Source organism: Natator depressus, chromosome 3 (assembly GCF_965152275.1).
Source record: "Natator depressus isolate rNatDep1 chromosome 3, rNatDep2.hap1, whole genome shotgun sequence".
In the NCBI taxonomy this organism is placed as follows: domain Eukaryota; kingdom Metazoa; phylum Chordata; order Testudines; family Cheloniidae; genus Natator; species Natator depressus.
Window position 1 is genome coordinate 204,551,821 of NC_134236.1, and position 23,284 is coordinate 204,575,104.

The 23,284-nt window shown below is 41.5% G+C and overlaps 1 protein-coding gene across 4 annotated transcripts in view; it reads right to left on the minus strand.

Annotated features, from left to right (window-relative positions):
- The window catches only part of RALGAPA2 (Ral GTPase activating protein catalytic subunit alpha 2), a 297,122-nt gene that overhangs the window by 111,419 nt on the left and 162,419 nt on the right, over positions 1-23,284 (minus strand). For all 4 annotated transcript variants that reach the window (XM_074949738.1, XM_074949737.1, XM_074949736.1 and 1 more), the window contains 4 exons: positions 17,389-18,160; positions 16,834-16,905; positions 11,642-11,765; positions 7,530-7,685 (listed from right to left, as the gene is read on the minus strand). In XM_074949738.1, the coding sequence (XP_074805839.1) occupies positions 7,530-7,685; positions 11,642-11,765; positions 16,834-16,905; positions 17,389-18,160 (1,124 nt within the window). The remainder of the gene's footprint in view (positions 1-7,529; positions 7,686-11,641; positions 11,766-16,833; positions 16,906-17,388; positions 18,161-23,284) is intronic.

Sequence of the window (23,284 nt, forward strand, 5' to 3'; positions counted from 1 at the left end):
TGTAGTAGGACTTAGATACAAGAAAACATCCAAAATAGGAGGAAATTTAAGCCAAAATAATGTAATTTCGCTAATTGCCATTTAGCCAGGAAACAATGGCTTACGCCCCTACCTCTTGCAAAAACCGCAATGACAAACTTAATCATCACACATGATTGGCGCCTTGGTTTTATCTTTTCTCAAAGATATCTCCCTTCAGCAGCACAGTGCTCCTTAGTACAACACTTTTGGCATCAGTTTAATACTCACTTAGAAGACAGACAGACACCTACTGAATCATGACCCTTACTTCCTATAGCTCCTAGGGTTCTCTGAGACGTTACCCATCCAAGTACTCGCAAGGCTACATTCTGCTTCATCTATGAGATATAACACAATCACAGCCCAAAGTAATGTGCCAGAAACATACATTTGCTTTACATTAGAATGATAATTGCCTTTAAAGCATAAAAGACCATTTTATCATAATATTTCTAAAAGGACATATCTCCTTGATCAGTATTATTATTATTTGTACTACAATAGTGCCTAGGAGCCCTAGCCATAGACCACATTGTGTTAGGCACTGTACAAACACAGAACAAAAAGACAGTCCCTACCCCCAGAGACTTACAGTCCAGCGTACAAGACGAAAACCAACCGATCGATACAGACAGACGGGAGTACAAGGAAACAACGAGACAATATTGGTCAGCATGACAGGCAGTGGTTTCTCCACACCAACAGCTTAACCATTGTCAGGTTTTTTGTCAATATCATTGCAAAGGAGAATTTTGATGGGGGATCTGAAGGTGGGTAATAAGGTAGCTTTGTGGATGTTTATGCCAAATGCCTTCCAAACACATGGGGCAACAAGGGCAATAGCACAAGGTGCCTGTTTGAAAATTTAACAAGTGGGCAGTAGAGGCTGGCATCATGGGTCATACAGAGGCAAACATCGACAGCTCAGTAGTGAATGAGAGATAAGTAGGGTGGGGATTTACTATGAAGGGCCTTGAAAGCGAACACAAGCAGTTTATGTTTGATTCAACAGAGAAGGGGGAGACAGCTCCCAGACTGCTGCGCTGGGCATCGCAACATGGGGAGTAGATGGCCAGCCCTCTGTGGAGAAAGAGGTGGTTAGGGACTATTTAGAAAAGCTGGACGTGCACAAGTCCATGGGGCCGGACGAGTTGCATCCGAGAGTGCTAAAGGAATTGGCGGATGTGATTGCAGAGCCATTGGCCATTATCTTTGAAAACTCGTGGCGAACGGGGGAAGTCCCAGATGACTGGAAAAAGGCTAATGTAGTGCCAATCTTTAAAAAAGGGAAGAAGGAGGATCCTGGGAACTACAGGCCGGTCAGCCTCACCTCAGTCCCCGGAAAAATCATGGAGCAGGTCCTCAAGGAATCAATCCTGAAGCACTTACACGAGAGTAAAGAGATCAGGAACAGTCAGCATGGATTCACCAAGGGAAGGTCATGCCTGACTAATCTAATCGCCTTCTGTGATGAGATTACTGATTCTGTGGATGAAGGGAAAGCAGTGGATGTATTGTTTCTTGACTTTAGCAAAGCTTTTGACACGGTCTCCCACAGTATTCTTGTCAGCAAGTTAAAGAAGTATGGGCTGGATGAATGTACTATAAGGTGGGTAGAAAGTTGGCTAGATTGTCGGGCTCAACGGGTAGTGATCAATGGCTCCATGTCTAGTTGGCAGCCGGTGTCAAGTGGAGTGCCCCAAGCGTCGGTCCTGGGGCCGGTTTTGTTCAATATCTTCATAAATGATCTGGAGGATGGTGTGGATTGCACTCTTAGCAAATTTGCGGATGATACTAAACTGGGAGGAGTGGTAGATACGTTGGAGGGCAGAGATAGGATACAGAGGGACCTAGACAAATTGGAGGATTGGGCCAAAAGAAACCTGATGAGGTTCAATAAGGATAAGTGCAGGGTCCTGCACTTAGGACGGAAGAACCCAATGCACAGCTACAGACTAGGGACCGAATGGCTAGGCAGCAGTTCTGCGGAAAAGGACCTAGGGGTTACAGTGGACGAGAAGCTGGATATGAGTCAGCAGTGTGCCCTTGTTGCCAAGAAGGCCAATGGCATTTTGGGATGTATAAGTAGGGGCATAGCGAGCAGATCGAGGGACGTGATCGTTCCCCTCTATTCGACATTGGTGAGGCCTCATCTGGAGTACTGTGTCCAGTTTTGGGCCCCACACTACAAGAAGGATGTGGATAAATTGGAAAGAGTCCAGCGAAGGGCAACAAAAATGATTAGGGGTCTGGAACACATGACCTATGAGGAGAGGCTGAGGGAACTGGGATTGTTTAGTCTGCAGAAGAGAAGAATGAGGGGGGATTTGATAGCTGCTTTCAACTACCTGAGAGGTGGTTCCAAAGAGGATGGTTCTAGACTATTCTCAGTGGTAGAAGATGACAGGACAAGGAGTAATGGTCTCAAGTTGCAGTGGGGGAGGTTTAGGTTGGATATTAGGAAAAACTTTTTCACTAGGAGGGTGGTGAAACACTGTAATGCGTTACCTAGGGAGGTGGTGGAATCTCCTTCCTTAGAAGTTTTTAAGGTCAGGCTTGACAAAGCCCTGGCTGGGATGATTTAATTGGGGATTGGTCCTGCTTTGAGCAGGGGTTGGACTAGATGACCTCCTGAGGTCCCTTCTAACCCTGATATTCTATGATTCTATGGTGGGATTCAAAGAGAGAGGTGACATTGTCAAAGTGATGGGCTAGGAAAAAATTTAGCAGCAGCATTCTGAATGGATATGAATGCCAAAAGATCGCATTTCTCAAGGCCAGAAAAAAGAATGTTGCATTAATCAAGGCGCAAGATGATGAGAGCTTGGGTGAGAGCTTTAGTGGATGTACAAAGGCCATATCTTAGAGATTTAGATATAGCCTGGCTATGAGGACCCAGAGATACTGGAGTTGAAGGTGACACTCAGGTTATGGCCTGTCTGACAGGCATGATGGTGGCATTGTCCACAGCAATAGAGAAAGGAGATAGTAGGGAAGATGTCGGAGGGGGAAGATTAGGAGCTCTGTTTTAGCCATGTTTAGCTAGACATTCACAAGATGTCAGAGAGGCAGACTGAGGCTTTACTTTGGACAGAAGACAACATGGCGTAGAGACATAAATCTGTGAGTTGCTGGCATGGTTGTTAAATTTGCGTTCGCAGATGAGATTACCCAGAGATGAAATGTATAGGCAGAAGAGAAGGGGACCTAGGACAGAAGCCTGTGGAAGCCCCACAGAAAATTAGAGGGCAGATGAGGAAGGACATGCTGAAGGAGAGCTTAGAGAGTTAGGAGGGGAACCAGGAGAGGACTTAGTCTTGTAAACCAATGGAGGAAAAGATTTCACTGAATTTTCAGTTAATTCTGACAATATTGATTATATTGTTATAATACTGTACTTATCAGCTTTTGTGTTTTGCTAAAACATCATTATATTGCCAGTGACACAGAACAGTAAAACCATAATACACTAACTGTAGACTTCTTACTTGGATCACTGAAAAAAAATGTTTTGGATTTTGTGTGATATATATCTAAAGCTTCTGAGCACAAACTAAACAAAAAAGGAACAGTTTTGGCTATAGTCAAATAAGCAAATAAATGAATAATCCAGAGCAAAAGTGATGAGTTCTCTCTCCTCCAATATACATAGTTTGAAAAAACCAACCAACCGACCGCGAAAAGGATGAAACTGGAAAATAAGACAAATAAGTAGATTGTCGTTTTAAATTGAGCCCTGCTCTGAAAGATACTGGAGATGTACATTAGCAAATACTCAAGGAAGGAAGCTCTTGCAGTTGTTTGCATTTTCCTTCTCAAAACTTAATAGATTAGTATTAATTTATAAACTGCACATAAAGACAACTTTAATAATGTGAATAAGATTTACACACATTTTTAACCACACATTTGTTCAAGTACAGTAGTTTCCTTAATGTCTCAATTAGATCAAACCATGAATATACATATAACTTCGGTCAATTTATAGCCTCTAATTTGAATTATGCCATCATTAATCATGTCTCAGCTGCACTCCCTCAGCTAGAATATGTGCTTCAGAATGTACTTGTCAGTTACAGCACAAATGCTCATTTTTCAAGCCTTACAAAAACAACTCCATGTTCTGAGGCTAGTCGTGCGCCACTTCCACTCACTCACTTGAGTAAATAGTTTTAAAGGCACTCTGCTTTAGCTAGTCTGCATGCTGCCTGCCAGGCAACACGCCACTGCTGACACTGGTCATGGTACACACCTAATAGTCTGACCTCCTTTTCCTACTAATTGCATTACTTAGCCAGCTGGCTCCAGAAAGGAGTCGTCTGTTTGATTGAAGAATTCCTGCTTTTGGGTAGGCATGGCTGCTACTTTTACTAAGTAACAGTCAGGCCTGACATCCCCATTGTTTGTCTGACAGTGAGCCCATCCTAAAATCTAAGTTTTATTTGTAAATTAACCAAGAAACTTCCTGCCAGAACAGCGCTGCCTGGAGACTGATAATGTGTGCCTTTCATTCCCTTTCACTCTTACTGTATCACTGCCAATTTGTTTTTCTGCTGCTGGCCAGCCTTAGGCTATAAAAGCCTTGTAAGACATAAGTGCAATTATAGTCCTGGAGTCAAATGAATTGGACAAATCCAATAGCACAGCTCTGTCCCCACTTTGCAAACCCCTACAGCTGTTAGATTAGCTGCTAAAAATCTAATCTAGCTATAGCTAACAAATTTCTGAAGCGAAGGAGCAAGAGTTCAGTATAGGGTTGCAACCAGATTTCTGAATTGAAAATGTTCTACTATGACAAAGGAGAAGATGGAATAAATCACTTTGAAATTTTGCAGCTCATTTTTAAACTGTTAGGTATAATTTAGTTAGACTAAGACAAGGAACTGTAGGATGCTGTTACTGAGATTGATTTTTATTCTAGCTGTGAGATATCTGATAAAAGTTTTAACACTAATGATGCTAAATCTTACAGCTGGAAAAGGTACCAGTTGAATTTTGATTATGTCAGTAGGAAAGTTTTTGTTCAGGGCCAAGTCTTTTAATATTATTTGGAGTTGTAGTATTTATTTTAAAAAGAGCAACAACATTTTTAATATGAAAACCTGATTTTCAAATATGTAAAGGAAAAAATATTTGTATTGTTGTTGTCTACAGAATTACTGGGCCAAATTCATCCCTGATGGATGTGCACTAATTTTAGTGAATTTTAAACCAGAAGTGGATGCATCCCCTTGTGCCTAAAAAACAAAACAAAACAAAACACCATAACAAAATATTTAGGTGGAGTTACTGCATCAGACTATAATTCCACAACCCATAGAATATATAGCCCGCTGTACAACTGCAGAATTTACAGGATGCTTCCTTGGCTAGCAGAGGTAAGACTTTCTGTTATACTCTTGGGTTTGCAACCTAAGTAAGATGATCAGCACTCTGATTCTTCTGCCTGGAGACAGGCAGAAAGAATAGAGCAAAGAACGGAGATATGAAAATAGAGCTACTGGCCTAGGAGCCACCAGGTTTCACGCAGGATAAAGTGTTATTGAGAATCTGCCCGGTGGAAGCAGAGGGAAAGAGAGGAAGAGAATGTTACCCTTCTCCCATCCTTGAGTGGCAGCACACTAGGATTCTCACCTCTCAGTAATACAAGTTTTTTTTTTAAATAGCATTGGATATTTCTGTAGCAGCAGCAAATGAATGAAAACTACTCAAAAACATGAGGTTTTAATGCAACAATATATAATTCTCTTTCTCAACTCCTGTTAGGAAGTTATGACAGGGAAGGGAAGGAGTAGAAAACTCCTCTTGGTCTTGACATTCTTCTCCACTGATTTAAGATGGAAACATGGATTCCTCCTACGTGAACATCTGATACTCTCAAATAACATCAGTCCTGTTGTGAATATGGCAGATACTCTCACCAAGATCTCGCATCTCTCTCTCTTTCTCACTCCTGGACGAGTGACATGACAAACCCAATCTTTTCATGACTTGTTCTGGTCAGGTATTGACTCATGTGCCAAAAAAAAAAAAAAAAAAAAAAAGAAAAGAAAAAAAAGGTGCGCGTGAGGGCAACTAGGACATTTTTCTTCTAATTGATCTGCACGGGAGAGTCACATGGACATGTTTATTCAAGCACATAGTCCTATCTGGTTTTATTGGTATATAGACCTCTAAACGTGGGATTTCATAGCTTAGTTCTTTGAACTGGTCTGCGTACTGCTGTTGGAGTCCCAGTGGATTATTGTTTTTGGGGATTTCAACGTTTATACTGATATCAGCTCTTTTGGATCAGCAAGTAAGATTCGAAGAAACGGACACCTTGGGTTTTACCATGAGGATGAGGAAAGCTCCCATAGGGCTTGTTGTATATTCATCCTTGTCTTTGGAGCTGGTTTGGGTATCACAAATACTCAGGCTCAAACCATCAGCTCACTGGTTTCACTGTGAACCTTATTTCATATGTATTATCATTGCTGGAACCAAATCTCACAGACCCCAGTGAAGATATGATCTGAAGGCAATGAGATTGCATAGGTGTGAATGAACACCCACAGGATCTTTATTACAAATATTATGGGAAAAGGAAAAGACACAGCTTGACTATCAAAAAATAGGGTGAGTTTGCAGGGCGAGTAGTCAGAAATTCCATCTTTCTAATGTTAACTAAGCAAATGTGATATGGAAATCAACATGACAATGAATATGGCACCTCACAATGACATTTTACAGTTATTTCTCAGGGCACAACTGTATTTTAAAGCAAATGAGGTAGCTATGGTTCCATTACTGATAGATCTTAACAATTCACTTTACGAGGGTAGGGTGCCGACTATCCTTAAACCATGCGGAAGTTTGCCAACCGTCCAAAATATCTCTGATCTTCTGGAGTGCCCACCAGTTACTGCTCAATCTTAAACAAATAAGTAGCTGGATATCAACAAAATTCTGAGCTGGTTTCCGTCTGGGTTCTAGCTATCCTTTGAAGCTGAGACTACTTGTCAGGATTGTGAATGATCAAATTATGGTTTTAAATTGAAGTCGGTTGGTGATTTTTGCTACTATAACTCATCACTTTTCTTTCACTCCCTTTCTTTTCCTTTATTAGACTCGATTGCTCATTTATTCATCCATGTTTGTACTTTAAGAGAATGATATTTTATCACATTATATTGCATGTGTTTTTATTCTATTGTACTGAACTCTGAAGGTTTTGACAGTGAGGCAAATGAAATAAAATGATTGCTATTATTATTACTAATAATGGTATTTGATGCTGCCATGGAAATGCAGAATCCAATGTTCACAAGGCACTGCATTCGGGGAATCTAGCTGCAGAATTTAACTCCCATGTGCTGCAGAATAAAGAGGGGCTTGCATACATAGTACAATTTATGTTCCATTCAAATTTTGATTTGAGCATATGAAGATTAACTCCTATATTTCAAAATAATGTACTAATAATATCTTAGAAATTTCTATCATAGTAAATGATGTAAATGAGTTACCTTTTTGGTCAGTGAATCATCAGAATCTGACGGCATTCTTGTGGACACATGAAAAATGACTTCCACAGTAGAGGTAGCATAATACGGTGCTGTTTGTCCTGTGCTGCCATTACGTTGCAGACCACCCATAAATCCACAATGTGTTGAAAGATCAACCTTATTGATATAAAAGGGGAAACAATAAGGAAAAAACCTTCTCCTTACTGAGCCACATTTAAAGGATATTATAGCATAGACAATCAAATCTGTGTGTGTATGTATATTTAAAGTGTTAAGGCTTTAATTTTCTGCGTGTGTGTGTGTGTGTGGGGGGGTCTTTGTACAACATTTTAGGATACGCCAGCTTTCCGTTTCTGTAAGCTGCTAAAAAGAAATATCTCTAAAACTAATAACTAGACAGTCATAATTGAGACAAGGTGATTTGCTTACCTGTTAATATAGTTTCTTTTAGTCTTTAGTGGGTCATTACAGACAAGTGGTATTCTATCTTTCTACTACCAAATGACAAGAGGAATCAAAATAATTCTGTAACGCTAGGCTCCTTTATTCTGACTAATTCTGTTTGAGCAAACCAGTTCAAGAAACCTCAGAGTAATGAACCACACCTATGCACCCTTAATTAAAAATCAGTGTCAAATATAGAGAAAACATGAACAGGGAAACATAGGTGAAAGGAAGAGCCTCTCTCGCTAAGTGCGGTTACCATTACAAGTTAGTAAAAAATATGAATATCTAAAAGGACACATGCTCACTACTGCTTCAGTCTTATAAAACCTTTATAACTTGTAAAACCCCACTTTTAGGCAAAGGGAAGTCAAAGTTTCCACTCCACAGTTCAGCAATCTGGGCTGACCCATTAAAAAGTAAGAGAAGCTAAAATTAGAGCAAGAGAACTATCTGTTTTCTCTTATATCCTATGGATCAGTGCAGACAGTGGGAACTTTAATGGCAATATCACTATAGGCATTACTGTAACAACAATCAACAGACCACATTATAAAGGGCTTCCTTGCAGGCATGCCAAAGTAGCAGTGGCAAGAGAAATGATGTAGGAATGCCTAGGTTACAGCCCTGCAGAGTTCTAGAAGGAAGGCATCTCTCTTTCTGCCTGTAAGATGGCTAAAACCCTGTTAAAGTGGGCTCTGATGGTTGGAAGGTGATACCTGCTTTAGACCACAGAGGTGAGAGAATGACTCATAGGTGTATCTGGCAATTAAGTCCTTCAACTCCCTCTACTGCTGTAAGATGAACAAAATGTCAGATGACTGCTTCTAGGGCTTTTTTAAGCATGACCCCCAGTTTCTTCTTTACATTAAAGGTATGCAGTAATTCTCATTATTTAGAGAGGAGCAGAGAAAAAGAAGGACTCTCTTCAGCCAATCTGTCAGGGAAAGGATCATGGGAAAGGAATTAGTGAGCGGCCAATTTGGTTATCATTGCATTTTGATTAAAGATTCAGTAAAGATCTTTGAAGGGAAGGGCCTGAAAATCTTCCATTCTCTTAGCTGAACTGATGGCCTCTAGAAAAATTGTCTGAAGGGTGGAGAATCTTTTGGAGACTTGTCTTACAGGCTTGAAGAGAAAACACAGGAGGACATACGAGACCAGGTTCAGATCGAAAGGGAGTATAAACAGATGGGAAGGGAGCAGAGCCTTGGCTTGTTTATTGCCTTACTGCCTTTGGTTCTGATCTAAAAAGAAATGGTTCAAATTTGCTTACCTTACATGTCAAAAGTTGTTTTTTTCTGTTAGCCATGCAGACTCAGCCTCAGAGCTAAAAGTTAAGCTAGGTTCTTTTTACTGTTTCATGCATTATCACTAGCATTATGGATCCCCGAGGTCAAATTCTGCCTTCAGTTGCACCTCAGTAGGATTGCACAGCGTACATGAGGACAGAATATGGCCATGCAGTTGGACCTTAATTAACAATCCTCTTGATGGTGTGTGATCCAGAAGAGAATCCAGCTCACTCTTCCCCTTGCTGCAGTGGCTCTGCAGGGCTAACAAGAGTAAACAGCTGTAAACATGTACTTTTCTCACTGAAGCAAGGAGAGTAAGAGGAAAGACATGGAGCAGCTCTGTTGAAGAAGAGGATTCCATTTTTGGAGAGTCATTTTCTGACCATAATTTTCTTTATGGAATAGGGCCACTTCTGGGTTGAGACTCCACTGGCCTTTCTCGTTGCTAGTTTTAGCACTCTAGCTCACCTGTGCTAACACACGTCTGTCTATTTGAGCTGGAAGGCACACTTCCAGCTGCAGCAGAGACATACCCTGAATGGATGAGGTGATATACTGCACCAAGGTGCCCTGGATCAAATGAAGAATACTGGGATGCCACTAGCCTAAGATCTCAATACCTTCTAATGTAACTTTTCCATTAGAAGGGAAAGAGAGAAGACATACTACCTCTAGCGTATAGGTGGTACAAGGCATCAACCTCAAGAGCATCATCCTCATTCAAAAGGTGGACAGCAGAAGAGGAGCTTCTGTACCTTCCCATTTCCTGGTATAATGTTTAGGTCCCTGTGGGGCAAATGCCCATAGCTGTCATATAAGGAGAATATCTAGAGCTGTGGTTCCCCTAAATGGATCTGATGGAAGATTAGCCAGTCTGCCCTGCAATTCCTTTTTTGAGACTATGTGAATGGCAAAGAGGGTGATTAGATTTCTCTCTACCCACAGAAAGACATAACATGCTTTTCATTATTTTCCAGGTTTTTTTAATGCCACAAAGGCTGACTATGCAAGTGACCATGGTTAAGTTCATCTTCATCACTTTGCCCTTTAGATCACAGCTGAAATGAAGGACAAACTACACTGGCCAGTGGCCTTAGTTTCAGAGGTGCTAAGCATCTACAGCTCTCATTCAATTCCACTGGAACAGTGGGTTCTCAACACCTCTGAAAATCAGGTCCTTAGTTCCCAGGCAGTTAGGAGCTCTCTGATTTAATCTAGCAGCCTTATGCTACTTTGTGACAAAAGTGAGCAGTACAGGTCAAGAAGCTACAGATGACCCATAGTAGGTAATATCCTTTCACAGTTAACAGCCCAGGGATAAGTTCAGGTCTAGTGAAAGAGAGAGTAGCTCTAATGGGTACAGAAATCTCATGAGTCAGAGCTGAAGAGAGTACTTGTGGAAGTGAGCCCATAAATAGATGGATCTATTTATTGAAGTTGTTTATTGAGTGCTAGTCTTTGTAGTATGCAAGCTTTCTAGGCAGAGCAACATGAACTTGAGGTAGGCCTCTGCAAGAGCAGAGATCTGATCCCTGAAAGCCTAGCGACTCAAGGCTCTAGGAAGAACAGCTTGCCTCAGTAAATACTGAGTCAGGGTAGGGGTAAAGGATTTCTTGGACTATAACTTCGCTCTGGGATTATAGTAAGGATCGGACAATACCTCTTGGAATATCTGGTCTCAGAATGTGGCTCAGATGAGTAGGTCTTCCACAGAAAGATGTGAAAAGAGGTTCTCCCACTAATGAGTAACAGTTCACATCACCATCACTTTGATGGAAATCTGGGGGTCAATGGCAAGACCAAACTCTAGGGCTTTGTAACAACAAACCACTGTCTGGCCTGACCTACGGGAAACAGGAGAAAACTTGTTTTGTTCGGAAACATGTCAAATGTAACACAAGCTGCTCCTACAGTAATTCTTCTAATAATTTAAAGCAAATTTCTCTCTCTCTCTTTTTTAAAAAAAAAGTTAATGGAAAGTTGCATTTAGGTTGCTCCCCTGAGCGCAGCCCCCTGAAACACCTGATGGTAAGAAATATTTCACAATTGAATAAACTATTAAAATACACATATATAAAAATAAACAATTGAAATTAATACTTTTAGTCTCCTTTTTTTAGAAACTATTTTCTAAAATATTTCACAGTTTACATGTGGCAAGGAGTGCTTAACCTATGGACTGTCAGGATTCTGCTTTGTATATTGCTCAGCATTTTTTAAATGAACTTCTGCCAAATATCATGCAGTAAGTAAGTTAAAATTATTTCTCTGGTTTTGAAAATTTAAATATGCGTAGCTAATATACAATTTACCCATTTTAAAAATGTTGATTTCAACAACCCTACAAAAACATTTGAAGTTTGCTACTATTACCTCCCAGCCCAATCCAGCAACAAAATCTTCATATGGTTGGCTTCCTCTTGCATTGGACAATATTGAGCATTTGTCCTCTTGTCCTTCTGCAATGTAAAACACTGCAATCTTGTGAGTTTCACGGCTGCAATTAGAGGTAACAAGAGATCTAAGTTCATTTTAAAATGTGGAGGTTACTTACTGTAACTGGAGGTTTTTTGAGATGTGTGGTCCCTAACCATAGTCCATGCATGGGGCACACATGCGCGCCATATGCCCAAGTCTAGAAGTTCCTCAGAGCAATGCCTGTTCGCCTGCACGTGCACAGTAGCTCTCATGCTCCCAACAGAAGATGTGAGGCAGTGAATATTGACGCTTCTCCAGTTGCTCCTCTTACTTCAATCCAGCAGGATCCGAAGCAAGAAAGGCCTTGCATGCAAGGCAGACCACTCTCAGTTCCAGTAAGTTTATACATAGTCTGGCCTCTTGTGTGGTCTAGGTACCCTGAGCAGTTTGTTCTCCTGGTGAGCACCCCACCCCAGAAGAAAGGCATCTGTCACAATGGTAGCCCTGGGAGTGGGAGGAAGCTGCTGCTGAACTCTTCCTCCCCTCACCCCTACAGCTGCAGCCTACTGCTTCTCCTTCCCTGCCACTGTAATCATTGAGAACTTCAGTTTTCAAATAAAGACGTTGAGTTGCGAAGGTCCAGGAAGGGTCTCCACCCTCTGTCTTTTTTGGGAAGTAGGAAATACAGGGAGTAAAATCCTCACCCATAGTAATGAGGCAGGATGTGTGCTATTGCCTCTCAGTGTAAGACAGATCCAGCTTCCTGTTGAAGAATTACCTCATGAGAGTGGTCCCCGAAGGGGTTTGTGAGATGGGAAAGAGAAACTCTATGGAGTACCCCTTGTGGATACTCTCCAGAACCCAATTGTTTGTAGTGATCTTATTCCATTTGTGGGCAAAGAATGTAAGATGGCTCCCAATAGTAACAGAGGATGAGGTGGTTGGCATCAGTGGTATATGCATGTCTTGACGAGTATGTGAAAAGACATTCTTGGCTCATGGTTGAGAATGAGTAGAGGTTATGGCAGTAGCAGGGGCTGAGAAGCAAGGTCCGTAAATCTTCTGACATTTGTGTGGTGGTTCAGTTCTGCTTTGATAATAAGGTGCATGAGGAGAGGTGGCCTCGGTCTATAGAGTAGCCTCTGGTGTTTCCTCTTGAGGGTCAGAGTATAAATCCGCAGGGAACACAGAGTCAATTTCAAGACTTTTAATGAGAGCAGAGACTTGTCCATTTTCTCATTAAAGAGATTCGACTCATCAAAACGGGAGGTCCTGGATGGTGCTTTGGACCTCCCTAGAAAACCCTAACAATTGCAGCCAGGAGTCCCTCCTCATGACTAGGCCAGTGACCAGACTTCTGGAAGCCATGTCTGCTGCATCCACTGCAGCCTGCAAGGCTACCTATGCCACTAGCTTCCCCTCAGCTACAACAGACTGAAACTGGGCCCTGACCTCTGTGGAAAGCTTGTCTGTGAAGTCCACAAGCCTGGAACAGGTATTAAAATCGTATTTTGCTAACAAAGCTAGATAGTTAATTAAACCACTACATATTAAACCACTGAGGACTTCAATAGCTCAGACATAGGTGATAGGTTTATTGCAGGAGTAGGTGGGTGAGATTCTGTGGCCTGCATTGTGCAGGAGCTCAGACTAGATGATCATAATGGTCCCTTCTGACCTTAATGTCTATGAGTCTATGAGTTAGCTAAGGAAATTGCAGGCCTGACAAGCAGAAGACCTTTCTCCCAAGAGGTCCCATCTCTTAGAGTCTTTATTTGCTGGGGTGGCTCCTTTGATAGCATGACCTAGCCCTTACAGCAGCTACCTGTACCAGCAGCGAGTTGTGGGCAGGATGGGGAATAAGAATTCAGCCCCTTTCGCAGGAACAAAAAACCTTTTCTCAGCCCTTTTCGGTGTCGGGGCACATACTGCACTACCTGGTTCTAATATGGCCTCATTGATGGGTGAAGTCACCTTACTTGGTCCTTGAGACTATAAGATGTCCAAGAGCTGGTGTTGAGGGTCCTGGACCTCCTCTAAAGGGATTTGTAGGTAACTGGCCACTCTTTGTAACAGCTCCTGGTAATGGCAATCGTCATTTGGCGGAGAAGGAGTGACTGCTTCATATGGGAATGACGAAGAGGTACCCATTGGAACTGTTGGTACCTGCTGATTTGGTTCCACCTCTTCCTCCTCTTACACTGACAGAACTGGCTGGAGAGAGGGAGAGAAGCAGTACAACTCCTGAGAGGGGCTAGGACACCTTCCATAAAGATTCAATGGACCCCAATGAGGCTAGAAAGAGGGATCAATTGGTTGCAGGGGACCCCAAGGAAACCAGTTTCAGCAGCCCCTGGGGAAGTTGTACAAGGGAGAATGGTGAGTGTAACCTCTTGACTGTCTATCAGGGCTTGAGTGCCTCTATGGAGATAATGGTATGGCCATCTCCTCTGATTCATCCAAGTCCAAGAACAGCTGCATTGGTAGTGGCAGTGCCATCAGTACCAGGGCATTCCTGATGGTTGGAGGTGAGACAGCTCCTGGGACAGCGATGTAAGGTCCTCCTCCCGAGTAAGGATATCCTTTAGGACAGTGGTTCTCAACTAGGGGGCCGTGAGCAGATTTCAGGGGGTCTGTGAAGCCGCGCCAGAATTAGACTCGCTGGAGCCCAGGGCAGAAAGCCGAAGCCCCACCACCTGATGCTGAAGCCTGGGGCCCTGAACCCTGCCACCCGGGGCTGAAGCTGAAGCCTGAGCAATGTAGCTTTGTTGGGGCCCCTGTGGCATGGGGCCCCAGGCAACTGCCCTGCTTGCTATCCCCTAATGCCGGGCCGGCCCCGGCTTTTGTATGCAGAAAAGCAGTTGTTGTGGCACTGGTGGGTTGTGGAGTTTTTATTGCATGTTGGTGGCGGGGGGTGCTCAGAAAGAAAAAGGTTGAGAACCCCTGCTTCAGGAGGGCTGGGCCAGAAAGAAGTGGAGACTGAGGATAAGGAGGAATATATCCTCCGATATTATATAAGTCTTGGTATGCCCTGATGTCTGATGGGTTCCTGCAGTTAAGTCTGATGGATCCAATACATCAACAAACAACTGGATAGTCTTTAGATGGACGAGGTGGTACCGACGATGGATTTGGAGCAGCACTCAGACAGAACTGGCAAGCGTCCATTCTTATGCTTTGGTACCAGGGTGACCGACAGAATTGGCGGACCTTTCTTTTTATGTATCTTGTCCTCGGATCTGGAGGTCTTCATTGGAGCCGGCTCCTTAGGTTCTGTTTGCGACATCTCACACAACCCAGACTGGCTTGGTGAGGAAATGCGTTTCTTAAAGACAGTCCTCAACAGGGATCTGTCCTTGCACTCATGAGAGTGCCCTCTACGCTCATGAGGAGCCCGAGAAGAAGAGTCCTTGGGTTTCGATGTTGACGGCACCACTCCAAGGCACATGCTAGGTAGGTGAGGATGGTCTCCCTGTCTGGATCAGAGAGGGGCCCCATAACCTTCTCCATCAGGTGCTTCTGTAGGAGAAGCTCCCAGGCTTCTTGAGTTCTGGGTGGGAAGAAGCAGCAAATATTGCACTTTGCAGAGATAGGCGCCTCACCCAAAGAGCACAAGCATAGCTGATGTTCATGACAGATGGAGAAGGATTAAGGGCAGGAGATACGATTTTTGAATCGCAGGACTTTGGGGCACAGTCCCAGAGCTGGCGGAGGGGATCCCCAACTGGAGAAAAAGAAATACTCGATACTATATTATAACTTTTTAACTACTAACCTAAGAATATAACTATATACAAATAGATTATACAACAAAGTGAAGGAGGACAAGAGTCCGACTCAGGCCATGCAGTGGTAAGAGGGAACTGGAGAGACGTTAACCCTCACTGTCTTTTATAACACTGGTCAAGAACACAAGGAGAGCTCCTGCACTTGTATGGACCAATGGACACTGCTTTGAAGAACTTCCGGACTTGGGTGCATGGCAAGCATGTGTACCCCACATGTGGAATATACATAGGGACCATCACTTGAAGAACAACTTGTTAGTTCAATTAATTTTTCTTCACATTAAGAGCAGTGTACTCTGAAATGTGACTATACAAAAATCATACCATTTTACGCAACAGATCTGATCCTTGTAGGAATACAGTCATGTCATCCTACTTAAGTGGCAAAAACTAATTTTTATCATGTTTTACTTCTGATTACACTGAAGAGTCAACACCATAGGGGAGAGTGAACTGGATTCTATTCTTTTTGTGCATCAGCAAAAAATTGATTACCTAATTACAATCACAGGGTTAAACACTTACATCTGTGCAACCTCACTGAAGAGTTGCCCAGGTATTAATGAGGGCATAATTTGGCCTGTAGATTCTTAATTACTGATGTAGAAGAAGGAAAACACATTTATGGACTTTCAGAACCCAAGCTGAGTTTGACAAACCCAGGTGTGTAAAAAAGGGTTTTTTGGGGGGTAAACTGAGCATATTTGTTATGAAAATTATTGGGACACAATAATGCCCCACAATGCTATCTTTACAGTCACTTTTCAAAGAAAAAAATCACATTTTAAGTAATGGCAAATAGTACACAACATTCAGAACTCTATTCTGCCATTGCCTAGTTCTAAAGAGATGGGTTTGAGCTTGCTCTTTAGAGGACTGCTATTGTCATATGAATCATTTTGAAGAAAATTCTTCTTTGGGAAAATATTCCTTGGCTAATATACACTCAGAGTAGCTCCTTTCACCTACGTCATTATGGACACTGATATGAAAACAGAAATATATATGACTCCTTAAACAAAAATCCTGCTACTTATATTCAGTCTCATACATAGTGGCACCAAAAGTAATTTGCTCACTCCAGCTAAAAAACAACAACCAAGAAACCTTTTCATTTCACACTTGTGAAGAGGGTGTCACCCAAATGGACTGAAAGCATGGGGAAAACAGTAATAGGCTGATTTACTGGTTCTCTCACCAAAAACTCAATATATTGAATTGAATACACAACAACAGGTATTTACATTGCTAACACAGGCAACTTCTTCTGGGAATGATTAGTTTGGGGAATGCTGTTGTAGTGCCCTCCCTTGAAAATGTGGCCTTTAACATTAGAACTGTTGAGTAAGTTTCACTTACCATTGACGGGAGTCCAGATTTTTCAACTCTCTCAATAATTTAGAATTTTTCTTAAGTAGATGAAAGCTTTTTCTATAGATACATAAAACAAAGATTTAAGGGAAAATGCATCATAGAATATATGTCATGAGTTTCATAATTCACACAGCTAAATAAAAGGATGACTTAAAATATACATAAAAAAATTCCATGCATTATGACTAAACTGCATCAGTTCTGTCCTTTAGACCCCCAACCAGCAAAACACTGAAAAATGCTCTTTCCTCAACTACTAACCAACCTCACAGTTCTCTCTCTTTTTTTCAATATTTGGGGAAACAAATGTATTTTTCAGCCTAACCTGAAGCTAATCAAAGTGGGCCATTTCAGACCCAGGGACCCTTCTCTTCAAGAATGCTATGCCGGTGGCGCCATCTGATTAGTACAAGGGGACTCCAGCATGAGCATCTTTGTAAATCACAATTGCAGCAGTATAGCACAGGGAAACTGAAGACTTCTTCAGCTTTGTGAGATAGCAGCAGCATTACAAACATATATTCATAGATACACGCTTACCTTCTATCCCAAGAATTCATTCCTAAGTCGTTTAGCAACAGCCTACAGAAATAAAATGGTGCTTGTGGTTCAGCAGAACTTGGTTCTTCTTCACTCGCTATGTTCATATCAAGATCAGAACTGCATTTACGTACATGCTCTTTTTCTTGGGCACTCTGCCTTATTATGGCTTCTATGATCTCATTCTCTTGATCATGGCTCATACCAAATGGTGGTGGTGATGGCTCATTTAATTTTAGCTGTGGATGTAAAAGGCATTCAGGACTAGTGTTACCAATCTTTTCTAGCAATTCATTAAGAGCATCCTCTCCTTCTTCTGCTTGAGAAAAGTCTGTCTGGGCCTCAAATTGCCCTTCATGACTGCCCAAAACCACAAATGAATTATTTCCAGTCTGACGTGCTAGACAGCCTTCCAAAGGTCCGTATAATATCGTGCCATCCCAAGAATATTTCCCTGAGATATCTCTGACAATTACTCTTACATCTGAGAGGACTCCTGCTGGCTCAGTATCCACAGTCGTTTCTGCAGGAATTTGAAGGTAAGATATAAGAGTACTGTCATTAAATACAAATAATTGCAAGTTTGGACTTCTGAAGACTTCTGAAGACAGCTCAGAAGATTCCACATAAAAGTTGTCATGATTCTCACTAATAAGGCTGTGAAGAATGGCAGGTCCTCCACTGAGGGGATAGTGACTTAAGTGGTTTACTAGATGTGTCATAACCATCCGTGCAGTTAGAGGTATTAATTCCAAGCTTCTTCTTTTTTTTTCTAAAAATCAATCAATACAAAGATAATAATCAACCACAGCAGCAAAGAGTAATTAAAATGAGCACCCACACATTTCAATCAATATGTAGTCCATGGCAGGTTATAAGGCTGTTTTGATTTTTTTTTCTTTTAAGCCATCTATTTTTCCATTAAAGAAACATTTTTAAATAATAATAATTAAAAAAAACCCACTTCACATTCCTTTTCAAATAATCTTTAGATTTCAAAATTCTCTTTTGGGTATTTTACAGTTATTCTAATTCACATCTCCCTCAAAATGTAATTATCTGGGTATAAGACTACAATGACATCCTGTGAAAGTGGTTACATTTATTATTGGACCAACTTCTGTGGGTGAGAGAGAGAGAAGCTTTCGAGCTACAAAGAGCACTTCTTCAGGTCTTGGAAAGTTACTCAGGAGTGTCACAGCTGAATAGAAGGTGAAACAGATTGTTTAACATAAGCAGTTAACACATATTCTAAGGCCCCATTCAAGGTGAAGTGGCCTGTTAATAACCACCACTATCATTGGACAAAAAGAGGGGTTAGTGGGATATGGATTGTTATAATAATTGTTGTAATCTAATGAGGCAGAGCTGATCTATCACTTCCTGATCAATCATAAAGCATTTGTCTATTTGCCATGACAGCACTAGTTTTCCTTGCTAGGTGAGCTGCAATCATGAATTCTCACTGTATACTGCCAAATTTGATGCAAAACAACACTGATGAAGTATTGTTGTAGTCATGCTGGTCCCAGGATACTAGAGAGACAAGGTGGGTGAGGAAATATCTTTTATTAGACCAACTTGTTTCGGTGAGAGAGACAAGCTTTTCAGCTTACACACAGCTTTTCTTCATGTCTGTGTAAGCTGTATTTCACAAACCCCCTGATTTCCCCCTCCTTTTTTTTTTTTTTTTTTTTTTTTTGAAAGAGTGGAATCTTCAAGAACACTTAATTTTACTGCCCCTGTCTACCATCAAAGACAGAAAACAGCTGCCTGCATTCTGTCACAATGGGCTGGAAACAGCTCTTTCTGGACCTAATCAATGATATTCCATTCATCTGCAAAAAGAGGTTACACAAGTGTTGTCAGGTGTTTCCTCCTTCCTACAGGCTGAGCACTGACAAGCCTCTTAATAAACAATACTTAACATGTATACCGTGCTTTACATCTGCAAAGACAGACACACAACACACAGATGATTGTTTTCAAATGTTCTTTGCTGCTACTCCAGTCTAAAGTCTCATTAAATCTTGAATACCATAGTGCAGCAGTTCTCAAACTGTGGGTTGGGACCCCAAAGTGGGTCACAACCCCGTTTTAATGGGGTTGCCAGGGGTGGCATTAGACTTGCTGGGGTAGAAGCTGAAGCCTGAGCCCCACCGCCCAGGGCCCAAGCCCAAGGGCTTCAGCCCTCGGTGGTGGGGCTCAGGTTACAGGCCCCAACCCCCAGCCTGGGGCTGGAGCCCTTGGGCTTTGGTCCCTCCCACCTGAGGTGGTGGGGCTCAGGCTTTGGTGGGGTTCGGTGGGGGTCTGGCTTCAGTCCCCGCTCCTGGGGTTGTGTCGTGATTTTTGTTGTCAGAAGGGGGTCACAGAGCAATGAACCCAGCCATAGCGTACTAGCAACAGCTTACTTTCATCTTATTTGACATTATTTGACATCTTATCATGACTTCTTAGCTGTGTTACATACTCTTTAGAATGAATTTATGGTCCAAACAAGTTCATAATCTAGATCATCATCATCACCGTTACAGGCCGAGCTGTGATTTAGACCCCTTTCAGTCCCTCTTCAGTGAATCTCCCAGGTGACCAGCCTGGATTCCTGCACGTCACTTTGGGTGGAACCACATCATCCTACCATTCTTGGACTAGATTCTGAGCTACAGCTCCCTCACCAACTGTGTTAACCTGACAGGCCCAACTTGACATGCGGGTTTGGCACCTGCAAGACCATTTCCTCTGGAAAACTGTGACAAAATAAGTTTGAAGTGACACAGAAATAGCTTCTTCAGAACAAAGCATTATTTATTCTTTCAGCCAGAGGTACCTAGCAACAAGAATCAAAGTTTAAAATGATAAAGGTCTATATGCATATTTCCCGTTATCTAAACCCTGATCTTTCCTTGCAGGTTGTAATAAGTTCCAGTCAGCCCAGTTACGCCCATCTCTGGGCTGGTAGAGACAGTCTGCATTGCTGCAGAAGCATGCTCACTCTCTCTCTCTCTCTGTGTGCTGCAGAAGCATGCTCACTCTCTCTCTCTCTGTGTGTGTGTGTGTGTGTGTGTCACGAACACAACTCCAGCTGCTGCGGACACCCCACTCAAACCTGCACTCCCCTTCCAATCTAGGCCAGCATATTTAAGGTTTTAGTGTACCCTTTGATCCTAAGTTTGGCCTTGGAAGAGTAAACTTTGCCAACCTAGTGGGCACTAAGCCAGGGGTTATTTCCCATTTCCCTACAGTTTCCCAAAGGACCCTTGCTATTCCTTGTAGTTTCCCGTTGGTTTCGCCCTTACAGCATCCTTTGATATAACTTGCATTGAAACAGGATACTATCCAACGGATATACTGAGGTGCATAAGACATTAAGTGTATTTTTTAACTCCCTCATTCTCTACAAAGAAAGATGACTATCTCCAAGTTCTTATTCAGATATTCAGCATTTCTTTCGCTGGGGCATAATCAATCACCTAACAGGCTTCAAGTTCATCTCAACACTGCAACAGGATATAAGTGTCTGTAAAAGTCAGCTGAATCAGGCTGTGAAATAGTGTCCAGGCCTCTGTCCATAATTCATAGTTCATGACAAAAGAACAAAAAACTTGTCTAAGGTCTTTTAACAAGGGCCCCAACCAAAACAAGATACAGCCAGGTCTGTGAAAGTTGGCATCTGAGCTAGGTCATTAAGCTTTTATTGTTCAATAGTCATCCTCTCCTCAGTGGGCTACTTCCTGCAAGATGAGCCATGAATCTGGTACCCTACTGTGTGTGTGACTGAGGCAGAGAAAACTGGTTTGAAAAGTGGAGATATCTGCCCTGGATCAAGGATCTTGGTACCGACAGTGAGCAGAGCAGTGCTGAGACAAGGACCAAAGTGGTTAGATACAGAGGACTGCTTTCACGAGCTGTAACTAAGCTGAAAATGCCTTACCTAGTTTATGAAAATTAAAAATCTAGATATGTTAAGCAAACTATTTTTCTTGCTGCAATTCTATTTCTCTCTGTTTTTAATAAACCTTGTTTTTGTTATGATTATTGTTGTATGGGTAGTTTCATGCAGTCTGCCCTCAAAGAGAAGAAAACCCTTACCACCTCCAAGAAGAAGTGCTGAAGGGTAAAGAGGCTCTGGAACCTATACACTCCCCTCTCAGTCTCAGGCAAGGAGTATGAACACAGGTATTCTATCCCAGTGAGGTGTGTTGTCATTACGCTATAGTGGGTAAACACAAGGTTAGAAGCTGAAGGGCCAAGCAGAAGAAAGCTGAAGGGGGTGGGCATTACTCCAGTGCTTGCTGGTTATACAACAAAACACAAAAAAGCCCGCAGAAGATCCAATCAAAAGGGAGGAAAAAAATGTCCAGTTTACTGCATAAACTTTGGTTTTTAGAATAAATATGTTTCATATTCCTAATGTTGAAGTTTTCATTAATATAAAAATAGTGACAGTAATTTCAAGCTGTCAGATTTCCATATTGTTGGGGAGTATGTCTAATTTTCTTGTGGATGCTGAGAATACTAAAGAAATGGGAGAAGCAAACAACAGAAAGCTTTATTAATTTTAATTGATCTTGTAACGATTAACTTTTTGTATTTAACTTATTTTAATTATCCTGGATAGTTACCTTGCAAAATTAATAATCTGCTTTCTGCCTACACTATTATGATATTTTGAATAAAAATACACACTCAGTATTGCTTCTACAATGCCTGTTGCTACTATAGCAGCTGTTACTGTAATGTGTTTCCTCTTTTCTCTGACCTGATTAAACCTACTGTATTGTTGTAGCTAGCTATAATGAGTGATGAATAATGTGACAGGTAAAAGGCATATGTAAATAACAAAAATAAAAAAAGCAGGAAGAATCCCTTTTTAACATTAGTCTGAAAATAGCATGACAGTAAAATAGAAGAGTGTACAAGGCACAAACATATCCAAGATGAAAAACATTTTGTTCTACCTAAAATGACAAATCTCTCTCACGTCTATTTTTATCTTTCTGCTCTTCACAAAATGTACCCACTCAGAAAGAAGTGTGTGCAGAGCAATTGGTTTTAATGCCTCTAACCTTTTTGTTAAACTAAAAATGCAGGTACAAGGGAAGTAAAAAGAAAACATGCTGTCGTGATGAAAATTTGTTCCAGCATGAAATACAGAAAGAACTGTATTTCAAAGTAGCATAGAAAGTCTAGCATTATTTTGCACATCCTTATACTGCATCTGTTTCTGAATCCTGTGTAAAAAAATATTTCTGTGAAATGGTTTACATAAAGTTTTTAGAACAATATTGTACTCCGGAAGTTATTCTTAATCTAATGCTTGAATTAATGATATTGACCAAGATACATAAATAGATGTTTTCCCTTAGTGAATACATCCTACTAGCAGCTGATTTTTTTTGTAATGGGTGAATCAAATCATGTGACATACATAGAACTGAATTCACTATAAAATATTGTGAGAGATGTGTGTGTGTGTCTCTCTCTCATCTACAAAATGTTATTTGGCCATTTTATGTATTACAATCACAGGAGTTTTTCTTGCAACAATCCCCAAGAAATGCTGCATAATTGAAATGGGCCACCCTGATTACACTGGCCTCATTAGCACGACAAAAGTGATTTCCACCCCTTCCTGTTGAGAATAGCCCACTTCCACCTTAACTGAATTGGCTCATTAGCACTGACCCCTCACTTGGTAAGGCAACTCCCACCTTTTCATGTGCTGTGTATTTATACCTCTTTACTGTATTTTCAACTCCATGCATCTGATGAAGTGGGTTTTAGCCCATGAAAGCTTATGCCCAGATAAATTTGTTAGTCTCTTAAGTTGCCATAAGGACTCCTTGTTGTTTTTGCATGTTTACAGTTTTTTACTAGAATTTTATACCATTGAGCT